The sequence below is a fragment of the Amblyomma maculatum genome, chromosome 4, assembly GCF_055883805.1.
Source record: "Amblyomma maculatum isolate TAMU_Amacu chromosome 4, ASM5588380v1, whole genome shotgun sequence".
NCBI classification, from domain to species: Eukaryota; Metazoa; Arthropoda; class Arachnida; order Ixodida; family Ixodidae; genus Amblyomma; species Amblyomma maculatum.
The window spans coordinates 187,119,954-187,133,343 of NC_139347.1; the positions used below are offsets into that span (position 1 = coordinate 187,119,954).

A 13,390-nucleotide genomic window follows, 5' to 3' on the forward strand; every position below is an offset into this window, starting at 1 on the left:
ATTTCCTGGCTAAATCAGCTCTTGATGCATCCGTTTCATGTACCATCCCTAATATCACCATTTTTGGAATGTCCTGTTTTCAGCGTTATCAATACCTAGCCGCTTCGTGCAATGAAACCTTGCTATCTACAGCCGAATACCAGCATCTCATATACTCATGGAAAGTTCGTTCATGTAAATCACGGCAGTGTGAGATAACGATGACTCTCACGAGATGCAGGACTCCTCGCCTAAATCTTTATTTATGTAGATGCGGGATCAGCTCCACAAACCTTTGTGAGGCTTGCGATGAGATTGAAAATATTGATCCCTTCCTTCTCGCTTGCCGAAGATTTTCACATCAGAGGAGAGTGCATTTAGAAACTCCAATTGCACGCTTGGGATTTACGTTGTCGGTCCCGCTTCTACTCTCCTTCGGTGCGAGTGCGAAAGGATTTGCGTTGCCTCAAATTTGTCAGTACTTACATAACTACATCACAGCTACGGACAGATTCCCTTGCTAATTGTATTCCACATTTACAAACTTCCAAATTTTTGCTTCGTATTTTTTCTTTCAATCAATTTTGTGATCTTAAATCTTATGTTTTTGTTTAGTTGATAATTGCTTTATTGCACTAGTTCAGTTCGTGTAGGACATTTCGCAGTCCACACTGAACCCTGGTCAATCCCCCTTCGTGGGTATGTGCCATATATCAAGGCAGAAGAAGAAGAAGACCGTGGTTCAGGTTAGGGCAGCTACAAATACCTCCCGTATTAACGTCTAAGATGCTTCTGCTGTCTAGACGCAGGCTCAGTAGAGTAGACTTAGTGACGAGCGACTGCTATGACTGCAGTGATGTGTTCGGCCATGGTCATTTTCAGCGCTGGTTCTTCAATCTCGTTATATTCTCCGTGTGCGCAATGCAGTGCCGCACCCTCGCCTTCAGTCTCATCTCTGGTGACGTCGACCACTGGTGCAAGCAGCCACAGGGTGAAATGAAGGTGCTTGCGGCCTCCTGGAGGAACTCGGCAATCCCACTAGAGGCGGATGGTCGCTTCAGTCGATGCAGCGTCTACAAACACCCAGGTCACCCTAACGACACGCTGATTGTTGACTGCGATGATTGGGACTACGACCCGGAGTACAGCAAGAGGACCAGCGTAAGTCAGTGGGACTTGGTATGCCACAGACGTTGGTTGCGCGCCATGGCGGAGAGCCTCTACATAGCCGGCTCGCTGATTGCGATGACTGCCGTCGGGCAGATGGCGGACCGAGTCGGCCGGATGCCCGTGCTCCTCACAGCGATGGCGGTGCTGCAGCTGGCCACGATGGGCGGATGTTTCGCAGCATCATACCACATGTACGTCCTTTCAAGGTTTCTCAACTCTGGCTGCGTGGCAACTGTCGCCGTCCTCGCCTGCACACTATTCTTTGAGGCATCCACGCACGAGAACAGGAACAGGGACCTGTGTGCCGCCATGTGCGCAGGCTTGCTGATTGCCGAGGTATGGCTTGCTGTGGCACGGCTGCTCAAAGGGCTGAACTGGATAGTTCTCCAGATCTTCGTGCTGTCCCCGACTGTCCTCACGTTGTACGCGGTGTCCGCAGTGCATGAGTCAGCCCGCTGGTGCATTGCAGTAAACGACATGGCCAGAGCCGAAATGCTCATGATCGCTGCAGCCAATGAAAATCACTTTCCCGTTTCAAACACTGACTGCATGCTGGAAAGGCTCAAGGCAGAGGTTCAGAGGACCGAAATGCGCATGCTGCTCACAGCAGGAGACGTAACTAGAGCAAAGGCAGTACAGCACAGCGCGTTCGTGATGATCGGCTTATCGTTCTCTGCTTCGTTCTCACAATACTCATTGACGGCCGTCGAGGACAGGGTAATATTAGGAACAACTGCTTGGTTCCAGTGGGCCTCAAGCGGAACCAACCTCGCAAGTTTCGCGCTGCTCTACGCTACGTTCAGAAAACTCTCACCGCAACATCTACTAGCCGCAGCAGTAGGAACGCTCGGTGGCGTTTCCTGCGTGATAAGCCTTAGTTTCGCATTGGGATGCGCTTACGTAACGACATTGTTCTTCCTTTTAGCCAAACCGCTTACGTTCGCGGTCAAAGTCCTCATATTCGCCAACGTCTTGGAAATGGTGCCGACGCGTGTGCGTTGCGGGGCGAGTTACTGGCTCTTCGGTTTGGGCCGCTTGGGAGGGGTGTGTGCCATAGTGCTGTCCGCGTGGCAAGACATTGGTCGTGGCGATGTGCTTTTCGCCCTCGCTGGGACCACGCTCTTTATGTTGCTCCATGCCCAGCTCTTTTCACAGCAGCCGTCGGAGAAGCCAACTCTGGCCAGCCCTTTATCTGCTGCGGGTTCCATTCAGAGTGTGGACTTCATGAAGCAGACGCTGAACAGGCGGAATGTGAAGAAGGGACGAACCAGCAAGTGGACAGTCATCGAGGTACCAAAGCATCGAGCCGAGAACTATGGACAGCAGACTCAATTACAGTGTTATGATTTGTGACGCAAATGGGCTTTCAGTCTCATCACTGTAATTTATGCTATCTAAGCACAACGTTATGTGAATGTAATTTATTCGATCTGTCGAATGTTTACACAGCTTCTATGCCGTCATGTGGCACTTGTATCAAGGGCAAACATTGGATATTGGATGCAACGCGCATCTTTTTTTGTGTTGCGTTTAAGTTGGCTTCCAATATGGTTTGCTTTTGGGGTTTAAAGGGGTCATGCAATGCCTAAAACGCGGTAAAGCAAATCGGTCAAGAGATAGGTACTCCCTCACAGGTCAATTCACCGCAAGAATTTTTTAACTAGCTTCATTAACAGCAGAGATATCGGCTATTAAAAATGGCGCTCCTCCTCGCTCCCCTCAACTCAACACTCAGAGAAACCAGAAAAATAAACGAAGAAAACAGCTTGGGAACTCCGCCCCGCTAGCCCCGCCCACGAAGCGTCGTCGGGTGACGCTCGGTTCTCAGACTTCCGGTCGTCGCACCTGTTTTCCCCGAGCTTCGCCCATGCATTCACGGTCTCTGCCTTTCACGTCCCGTCTGCGTTTGCATATCTTTCAACCTTGTCTGCTGTCTTCCTCCGCCGCCGGTTTCTTCAGTTTCTTGACCTCTCTGAATTGTGTGTGACAGCAGCCCGAACGACTCGGGTCGTTCGCAAGCGCATGCCTGCAGGTGGGAAGCTGTCCACACATACCGGCGGCCGCCGCGGAGGGAGCACTTTCCTTCATATCCCTGTCCCATTCCGCGCAAATTAGCGTGCACTCCTGCCGAGCACGGCTTTCTACAAGACCGCTTTCTTCTCTCGCGCTGCCTGGGTCAGTCTCTTTGGTACCGTCTTCTGCGGTTTGACCAACGGCGGCCGGTGACCCCTCGCGGAGTTGACGCGATAGCTGCGATAGCATCGACTCTGCATGGATGCTAGCAGACGATCGAGCGTTCGAGTTGCCCGCGTGCAAACATATGTCGTCGTCGCTTTTAGACCGGAGCTGCTTTCATTATGATCGGCGAGAGGCATCTCTTGTGCATAACGAATGGAATGTATACGCGTACGTATCACCGACGAGAGCACGGACTGATGATCGCTACAGAGTTTGGATATCGGATGACAGGTGAGCACGAATTATTCGTCCGCGAATCTTAATATTGAGATTAACAAAAAGAATAGTGTAGTGTAGTGTTTTTTTTTTTTTGACGTCCTTTCGCAAATCGTTTAGGAAGTGCCAATGCGTAGCGTGCACGCGTGTTTATCTCATGTGTACGCATCGTCCGAGCTAGAATCGACGGCGCAAAGCAGCAAGCAGCTCGGCACATTCAGTTCGGCAGCGCAGGTTGTCACCGCTTTCCGAAGCTACACGCAAGAATCGTGCGCAGGAGCACGCGAGCGACTACACTAGAGACGCAGCGAAGCGCACGATTCTAAAACGCCGTCCGCCGTAGCTGCGATGCAAAAGAAACAAGGCCTAGCGATGAGCAGGGAGCAGCGCACAACCGGAGTACCGTCGGCCGCAGCGCCCGTGCCTGGCGGCATCGGGTGCTGCACTTACGCAGTGCGAATTTGTGTACTTTTGCGATCAAGATGAGGGTAGACCTTTTTTTCTTTTTTTTTTTTTTGACGCACACAACACGCCGCACAAATGGTCAATGCGGCAAAGACGAGACGGGACACGGGACTATACAGTACGCTGCTGCGCCGTCGGTCGGTACATGAAGGTTGATGCTGCCTATTAATTCGGTACGGTTTTAAATCGGTCTAGCTGGTGCTCGTTTCGCACTCCTGCAGCGACGCGCACTTTCAGTCGGACGCCACCACCTTTTCGGTTAACATCGCGAACCAAAGAGCCAAGCTTGGGTTCTCGCATGCATTGCACATGTCTATGCAGCACTCGAGCAGACGACTTTCGCAGCTACCGGAAGTGTGTCCGTGACGTAGTGGCCGTCGCGGCTGCAGCCAATGGCAGCCTGACGTGGCCTGTTACTCTGTGACTTCTGACGTAGGTAATCACGGCAGAATAGTCCCGAATCTCGCCACCACGCGGAAATGGCGCAGCCCGCGAATTTCAAAAAACGCTGTTTTTAAAAATTAATAATAATTCGCTGGATTTTTTCCGAGGAGTTTTACTTTGCAAGATTGCTCCGAAGCATTTATTATACACATTAAAAACGTTTGTCAGTGACCTTTCTAGCCGTTTCATGCCGCCTTTAACGTCCCAAAGTGACTCAGGCTATGAGGGACGCCGTAGTGGAGGACTCCAGAAATTTCGACGACCTGGGGTTCTTTAACGTTCACTGACATCACACAGCCCATGGGCGCCTAGCTTTTCGCCTCCACCGATAAGCAGCCACCGAGACCTGCATTCGATTCCGCGTCCTTGGGCGCAGTAGTCGACCGCCCTAAACACTGCACCACCCCGGCAGGCTTCCAATATGTGCATGAGCTATAAACATTATTAGTGGAGGAGGTTCGGAGCCTACTAAAATAGCCTAACGTTTATATGTACGCTTCGGGTGTCTAACGAGAAGGTAGGCAAATACAGCACTTTTCTTTCCTCGAATCAAACTACGGTCTTCTAGTTTAGTTTTATTTATAGGATTTAACGTCCCAAAATGACTCAGGCTATGAGACGCCGTAATGGAGGGCTCCAAAAATTGCGACGCAATTTTTGGAGCCTTCCATTACGGCGTCTCATAGCCTGAGTCATGAAAAAAAAAAAACACTACACTACACTATCCTTTTTGTTAATCTCAATATTAAGATTCGCGGACGAATAATTCGTGCTCACCTGTCATCCGATATCCAAACTCTGTAGCGATCATCAGTCCGTGCTCTCGTCGGTGATACGTACGCGTATACATTCCATTCGTTATGCACAAGAGATGCCTCTCGCCGACCATAATGAAAGCAGCTCCGGTCTAAAAGCGACGACTACACATGTTTGCACGCGGGCAACTCGCACGCTCGATCGTCTGCTAGCATCCATGCAGAGTCGATGCTGTCGCAGCTATCGCGTCAACTCCGCGAGGGATCACCGGCCGCCGTTGGTCAAACCGCAGAAGACGGTACCAAAGAGACTGACCCAGGCAGCGCGAGAGAAGAAAGCGGTCTTGTAGAAAGCCGTGCTCGGCAGGAGTGCACGCTAATTTGCGCGGAATGGGACAGGGATATGAAGGAAAGTGCTCCCTCCGCGGCGGCCGCCGGTATGTGTGGACAGCTTCCCACCTGCAGGCATGCGCTTGCGAACGACCCGAGTCGTTCGGGCTGCTGTCGCACACATTTCAGAGAGGTCAAGAAACTGAAGAAACCGGCGGCCGAGGAAGACAGCAGACAAGGTTGAAAGCCATGCAAACGCAGACGGGACGGGAAAGGCAGAGACCGTGAATGCATGGGCGAAGCTCGGGGAAAACAGGTGCGACGACCGGAAGTCTGAGAACCGAGCGTCACCCGACGACGCTTCGTGGGCGGGGCTAGCGGGGCGGAGTTCCCAAGCTGTTTTCTTCGTTTATTTTTCTGGTTTCTCTGAGTGTTGAGTTGAGGGGAGCGAGGAGGAGCGCCATTTTTAATAGCCGATATCTCTGCTGTTAATGAAGCTAGTTAAAACATTCTTGCGGTGAATTGACCTGTGAGGGAGTACCTATCTCTTGACCGATTTGCTTTACCCCGTTTTAGGCATTGCATGACCCCTTTAAACCCCAAAAGCAAACCATATTGGAAGCCAACTTAAAAGCAACACAAAAAAAGATGCGTTGCATCCAATATCCAATGTTTGCCCTTGATACAAGTGCCACATGACGGCATAGAAGCTGTGTAAACATTCGACAGATCGAATAAATTACATTCACATAACGTTGTGCTTAGATAGCATAAATTACAGTGATGAGACTGAAAACCCATTTGCGTCACAAATCATAACACTCTAATTGAGTCTGCTGTCCATAGGTCTCGGCTCGATGCTTTGGTACCTCGATGACTGACCACTGCCACGAGGCTTGCTGGTTCGTCCCTTCTTCCCATTCCGCCAGTTCAGCGTCTGCTTCATGAAGTCCACACTCTGAATGGAACCCGCAGCATATAAAGGGCTGGCCAGAGTTGGCTTCTTCGACGGCTGCTGTGAAAAGAGCTGGGCATGGAGCAACATAAAGAGCGTGGTCCCAGCGAGGGCGAAAAGCACATCGCCACGACCAATGTCTTGCCGCACGGACAGCACTATGGCACACACCCCTCCCAAGCGGCCCAAACCGAAGAGCCAGCAACTCGCCCCGCAACGCACACGCGTCGGCACCATTTCCAAGACGTTGGCGAATATGAGGACTTTGACCGCGAACGTAAGCGGTTTGGCTAAAAGGAAGAACAATGTCGTTACGTAAGCGCATCCCAATGCGAAACTAAGGCTTATCACGCAGGAAACGCCACCGAGCGTTCCTACTGCTGCGGCTAGTCGATGTTGCGGTGAGAGTTTTCTGAACGTAGCGTAGAGCAGCGCGAAACTTGCGAGGTTGGTTCCGCTTGAGGCCCACTGGAACCAAGCAGTTGTTCCTAATATTACCCTGTCCTCGACGGCCATCAATGAGTATTGTGAGAACGAAGCAGAGAACGATAAGCCGATCATCACGAACGCGCTGCGCTGTACTGCCTTTGCTCTAGTTACGTCTCCTGCTGTGAGCAGCATGCGCATTTCGGTCCTCTGAACCTCTGCCTTGAGCCTTTCCAGCATGCAGTCAGTGTTTGAAACGGGAAAGTGATTTTCATTGGCGGCAGCGATCATGAGCATTTCGGCTCTGGCCATGTCGTTTACTGCAATGCACCAGCGGGCTGACTCATGCACTGCGGACACCGCGTACAACGTGAGGACAGTCGGGGACAGCATGAAGATCTGGAGAACTATCCAGTTCAGCCCTTTGAGCAGCCGTGCCACAGCAAGCCATACCTCGGCAATCAGCAAGCCTGCGCACATGGCGGCACACAGGTCCCTGTTCCTGTTCTCGTGCGTGGATGCCTCAAAGAATAGTGTGCAGGCGAGGACGGCGACAGTTGCCACGCAGCCAGAGTTGAGAAACCTTGAAAGGACGTACATGTGGTATGATGCTGCGAAACATCCGCCCATCGTGGCCAGCTGCAGCACCGCCATCGCTGTGAGGAGCACGGGCATCCGGCCGACTCGGTCCGCCATCTGCCTGACGGCAGTCATCGCAATCAGCGAGCCGGCTATGTAGAGGCTCTCCGCCATGGCGCGCAACCAACGTCTGTGGCATACCAAGTCCCACTGACTTACGATGGTCCTCTTGCTGTACTCCGGGTCGTAGTCCCAATCATCGCAGTCAACAATCAGCGTGTCGTTAGGGTGACCTGGGTGTTTGTAGACGCTGCATCGACTGAAGCGACCGTCCGCCTCTAGAGGGATTGCAGAGTTCCTCCAGGAGGCCGCAGGCACCTTCATTTCGCCCTGTGGCTGCTTGCACCAGTGGTCGACGTCACCAGAGATGAGACTGAAGGCTAGGGTGTGGCACTGCATTGCGCACACGGAGAAAATAACGAGATTGAAGAACCAGCGCTGAAAATGACCACGGCCGAACACATCACTGCAGTCATAGCAGTCGCTCGTCACTAAGTCTACTCGACTGAGCCTGCGTCTAGACAGCAGAAGCATCTTAGACGTTAATACGGGAGGTATTTGTAGCTGCCCTAACCTGAACCAAGGTCTTCTTCTTCTTCTGCCTTGATATATGGCACATACCCACGAAGGGGGATTGACCAGGGTTCAGTTTGGACTGCCAAATGTCCTACACGAACTGAATTAGTGCAATAAAGCAATTATCAACTAAACAAAAACATAAGATTTAAGATCACAAAATTGATTGAAAGAAAAAATACGAAGCAAAAATTTGGAAGTTTGTAAATGTGGAATACAATTAGCAAGGGAATCTGTCCGTAGCTGTGATGTAGTTATGTAAGTACTGACAAATTTGAGGCAACGCAAATCCGTTCGCACTCGCACCGAAGGAGAGTAGAAGCGGGACCGACAGCGTAAATCCCAAGCGTGCAATTGGAGTTTCTAAATGCACCCTCCTCTGATGTGAAAATCTTCGGCAAGCGAGAAGGAAGTGATCAACATTTTCAATCTCATCGCAAGCCTCACAAAGGTTTGTGGGGATGATCCCGCATCTACATAAATAAAGATTTAGGCGAGGAGTCCTGCATCTCGTGAGAGTCATCGTTATCTCACACTGCCGTGATTTACATGAACGAACTTTCCATGAGTATATGAGATGCTGGTATTCGGCTGTAGATAGCAAGGTTTCATTGCACGAAGCGGCTATGTATTGATAACGCTGAAAACAGGACATTCCAAAAATGGTGATATTAGGGATGGTACATGAAACGGATGCATCAAGAGCTGATTTAGCCAGGAAATCTGCCGCTTCGTTCTGGAAAATGCCGCAGTGACCGGGGACCCAGATGAAGCGTAGTTCTTTCACCCACCCCGGTATGAAATACTTTAGTGAGCAGCTCAAAAGAGCATCCCGTGCTGACTCCAGTGGCAGCAAAATAGAAAGTCTCATAGAAAAATTATTTTTGATTGACTGCAGGGAACGTTCAGTAGTGCTAGTCCAATTGCCATAAACTCTGCTAAAAATATCGGTGTGTAATCCGGGACACGCACCGAAAAACTCCAGGAAAGAGACTCTGAAAAAAATTCCAATCGCTGCTTTCAGCGCAGTCACAGACGCTTCAGTGGCAATCACAGTGTGATCAGGGAACTTTTCAAGGTGATCACATAGGAGACTGGATATTAGACCTGAAGGTAAGTGCTTCACATTAGATGGAAATATAGAATCATAATTCATATCCACAAAGGACGTTGAGCAACCAATAGGACATATAGAACCGAGGTCCACACCAATGTTTGCTAAAATGCTCTGCGTGAAAACAACCTGGGGCATGCAGACCCTTGACCACTGGTGAGTGAGAAAGAGGGCGGGGTTTGACACAAAAATAGGTATAGCCATACCTGGAGTAGCCTCAAATGATCGCAAGAAAAATCTAACAGTTAGAAGGAGAAAACTGGAGTTAAGGTCCGAAATGCGGGCCTCCAAGTACAGCACAGTGGTAGAGACTGACTGTGGAGGCCCTAGGCTGAGGCGCAGCGCTCGTCTCTCTAAAAGCAGCAAAGGTTGAGCTTATATTTAGGACACCCAGAAAAAAAAATGGAGCCAAATTCCAAAATCGGTCTCACATAGGCTTTGTACAAAAGTAGAAGAGTGTCTCGACGCATACCAAATTTCCTATTACTTATCCGTATGAGCCTACCAAGGGCATGCTCACCTTTTTGAACATTAGACTTGATGTGAGGCCTCCAATCCATACTAGCATCATACGTAATGCCTAAATACCGCACAGATTCCACTTGAGGTATGACATCTGAGCGGTAGTTTAACGAAACATATAAGGGGGTTTTGGTTTTAAGAACTACCACAGTACGTTTGAATACATTTAAAACCAATTTAATTTTGTCCAACCAAACCTCAAGTGCATTTAGGTGAGCCTGTATTGAATGATAGAGGTCATGAATATCTTTTGCAGAGGCGAAGAATGCTATGTCATCTGCATATTTCCGCGAAACCTTCAAAACAGTATTTGTTGTTTTTTAGCAGCCGCGGGCATACAGGCTTATCACTCTGATTCTGGACCGCGTATCAGTTCCGTAATCTTTGTTTGTTAATGCTCCATGTCGCAAGTCACACCTTTATCAGTTTTGCTGTAGCGAAATATGCACCGAGATCTGTCTCGAAGGTTCCGGCCACTCGGGTGTCTTTCCACAATGTTCCAGCCCGTGCTGGTAGCTGTTTGCGACGTTATCTAGATTGGTCTGTGCAGCCTTTAAATTGAGCGTTGACGAGTGTGACGAGCATTCTTTGTCCGACGACCGACGAGCACGTTTGCTATCGCCGCCGCCGAGTTGCTTAGTTCCTTTACGGGCGCAAGTCAGCCCCAATAAAGAGTTATTTCAGTACCCATCACGCCTGTGTCTACTTTGGGCATGTACGGCCTTGTCACCACTACGTGACAATATACATATACAGTGACATCAGGATGAACCGGAATATCGCACATTAATATATTAGAAAGGAGTGGTGAGAGCACAGAGCCCTGGGGCACCCCTCTTGTCTGTGCATAGGTATCTTAGAATAATGAGCCATCAGTGCAAAAGAATTCTCGTCTTTTCAAAAATTTCCTGATCCAATCATAAATGAAGAACGGAGGACGTGGTAATGACCACTTGTTTAGTAGAAAGGAATGTTCAATGCTGTCATAGACGTTAGCTATATCGAGCGTCACTAACGCTGATACCTCCTTGTTGCACATTGCAAGATGAATCCTGATTTATAAATCAACATGTACAGACCATATTGAGCACCCATTGCGGAAATCAATCTGGGCAGAACTCAAAGCATTAACCTCTGAAATATGCTTTGAGAGGCGGCCATGCACAATCCTTTCTATTAATTTTACTAGATTCAAAGTCAAAGCTATCGGCCGAATGTTTTTAACATAAAATCCTTTACCAGGTTCTTTCAAGAGCAATATAAATTTTGCCACTTTCCAGACGTGCGGCAGCCATGCAGATTCTAATGATTCGTGGACCAGATCCAAGAGATACTAAGTGAATTCATTAGCTGAAATTTTGAGCACACCTATCGTAACCCCGTCCCAACCTGGAGGCGAGTTTTGCATGGAAGAAATCACAGATAGAAGTTCTGACCTTTCAACCTCAACATAGTGCGAGCAGAAAATGGGAGCGTGCAAGGAAACTCTGCACTGCTCCTGGAAACGTAATGCGTGCCCTTGTGCAATTGGTTCCAACTCATCCTTTGCCTCCTGTGGAGACACCACTATAGAGGCTTTACAAAAGTTAGCGCCATCTAGTGAAATAAACAGAACCTGTGCGCGGCGGCCATGTTTTGTTCAGTCCGCCCGCGCCTCCCATCGAGAACGCTGTCAACGCGCGCCTTCGTGGAACCCGTGCATGCACCGAAAGGTGCATTGGAATACTCACAAGTGATTCTTCCATTTTTTAACATCACAGCAGTCACTGTTAGCACCAAGCTCTATTCTGAATGATGCCAGCTTGTTGTTGCGTGCCCTTCTGCAGCACGCGCACCGTCGTAGACGCGCACGGAATCAAGGTATACGAGTGTTTGCGACCGTTTGTTTGCAGTTCTAATCGGCTTTACAAGGGTCACTTGCATCATGTAAAGCATTACTGCACGTCCCTCTGACTGTGAGCTAGCTCACAGAACGTGCTATCTCCTAAAACAGCAAGGTTATTTGGCGTGCTATGGAGCCTTGTGAACTTGAAGGAGAAGCTTATGCTGCGATGGAGAACACGGGAGAAGGAGCAATGCATCTATAACGAACGCTATAGTCCAAATACGTTCTTTGAAACATTTTGTACGCAGGTTGCATTTACCATTGTGTATTTGATTTAAGACAGAGGCATGATTACCAAAAGTACTTTTCACAGTCGTACGAAATGGTAGTGCTTGGTGCAGAGAGCAGTACGGTTGTCTAGTGCGCCCGAGGTGCGTGTTTCACGCTGCAAAAGCAAGCGGCTATCAAACCCGCGGCATCTAGTAAAGCAGGAAAAGATGACATCCCACTAGTGTGTTGTAATACGCTCACGTGCAGCCCGTTTAGACCGGTCCACGTCCAGAGCGCGCCGCTCAGGTTCGCATTCTGTGCCTTATACCTGCCAGCGCGGCTGAGAAAATAACGAAGCGTGAGCTTCACTTTTGTTTGCTTTGTCGAGCCACCCGATGGTTCGCTAATTGACAGCTACCTGAAATTCAGTGGAATTTGTAAATATGCCGATTTCTTGTTTATTCCATCTGTCAGATAGTAGACATTTGAAGCTGTAACCTCACATGAAAGCGCTGACATGGGAAGCTTCGAGGAACTCTGAGGAAGAGGAACTCGGCTGAAACGAAAAGAAATTTGAATGGTCAACTTACATTACTGCGATGTGTTTGTGTTTGGGGCAACTGGCTGTGTTCATAAAATCAGATTTGTATTATATCATATCGTTATAAAAAATTACGGGGACACTTAAGCTCCGCCGTTAAAGATATAACGCGATAGCGTCTCTCTCTCTCATACACACACACGCACGATATTTTTTTCTTCACGTTTTATATTTTAGGTGTTTCATTTATATTATATTTCTATCATTTCTTTATTTAGATTTATTTTATTTGATGATTTATATTTTTATACGCCAATACTCATGCGTCAGCAACAATCGCTTTCCATACTGAGCAATTTGACACTATTGAACACATTCTTCAATCATTTCAATTAATCATTTACACATTCTAAATTTTCTTCCTTAGCATCATCAAGCACCGGTTTTTCATTCTGAGCATTCTGACACCTTTAAACCCTTAATTTACAATTTTCCCTTTTTTCGTTTCTTTATTTCATCAGTTGATCAATTAATAACGAAGGTTTAATTCACTCGTCATCGCCTATCGCACACCAATCAATCTTAAATCACTGGAAGCACAAATTACCATGGCATATATTTTATTTTACGCAGCCCCCGATTATTTTCGAAACTCATGCCAAATACTGCATCGACGACATGGAAAGGACAGTGTTCAGCGCCAGTCCGACTTACTTCAAATTACGCACGATTCTTTTATCATAAAATAAAATGCATCCTCGCTCATTTCACCAACCAAGTATCTACCAGTAGGATGAGCGACGGTGATTGCGCAAACCACGCAAACAAACTCGCGATCGTCTCTCATAGGCGTTCAAGTAAACAGCAAAGGCACACAGACAAAAAAAAATCCACATTACAAAACCCTGGATACTGTAACTGGATA

The 13,390-nt window shown here is 48.5% G+C and overlaps 2 protein-coding genes across 2 annotated transcripts; one reads left to right on the top strand and one right to left on the bottom strand.

The window, feature by feature from the left end:
- Positions 1-900: 900 nt before the first annotated feature.
- Positions 901-4,522, top strand: LOC146193846 (solute carrier family 22 member 7-like). Its single transcript, XM_084600627.1, has 3 exons — positions 901-1,764; positions 2,293-2,439; positions 4,505-4,522. The coding sequence occupies exons 1-3, from the start codon at positions 901-903 to the stop codon at positions 4,520-4,522; spliced, it is 1,029 nt and encodes a 342-aa protein (XP_084456753.1).
- Positions 4,523-6,420: 1,898 nt separating this feature from the next.
- LOC146193847 (steroid transmembrane transporter SLC22A24-like) lies at positions 6,421-8,016 on the bottom strand. Its single transcript, XM_084600628.1, has 2 exons — positions 7,153-8,016; positions 6,421-6,624 (listed from the first exon to the last, which is right to left on the bottom strand). Exons 1-2 carry the CDS (start codon positions 8,014-8,016, stop codon positions 6,421-6,423), a joined length of 1,068 nt encoding a protein of 355 aa, XP_084456754.1.
- Between the last annotated feature and the right edge of the window lie 5,374 nt (positions 8,017-13,390).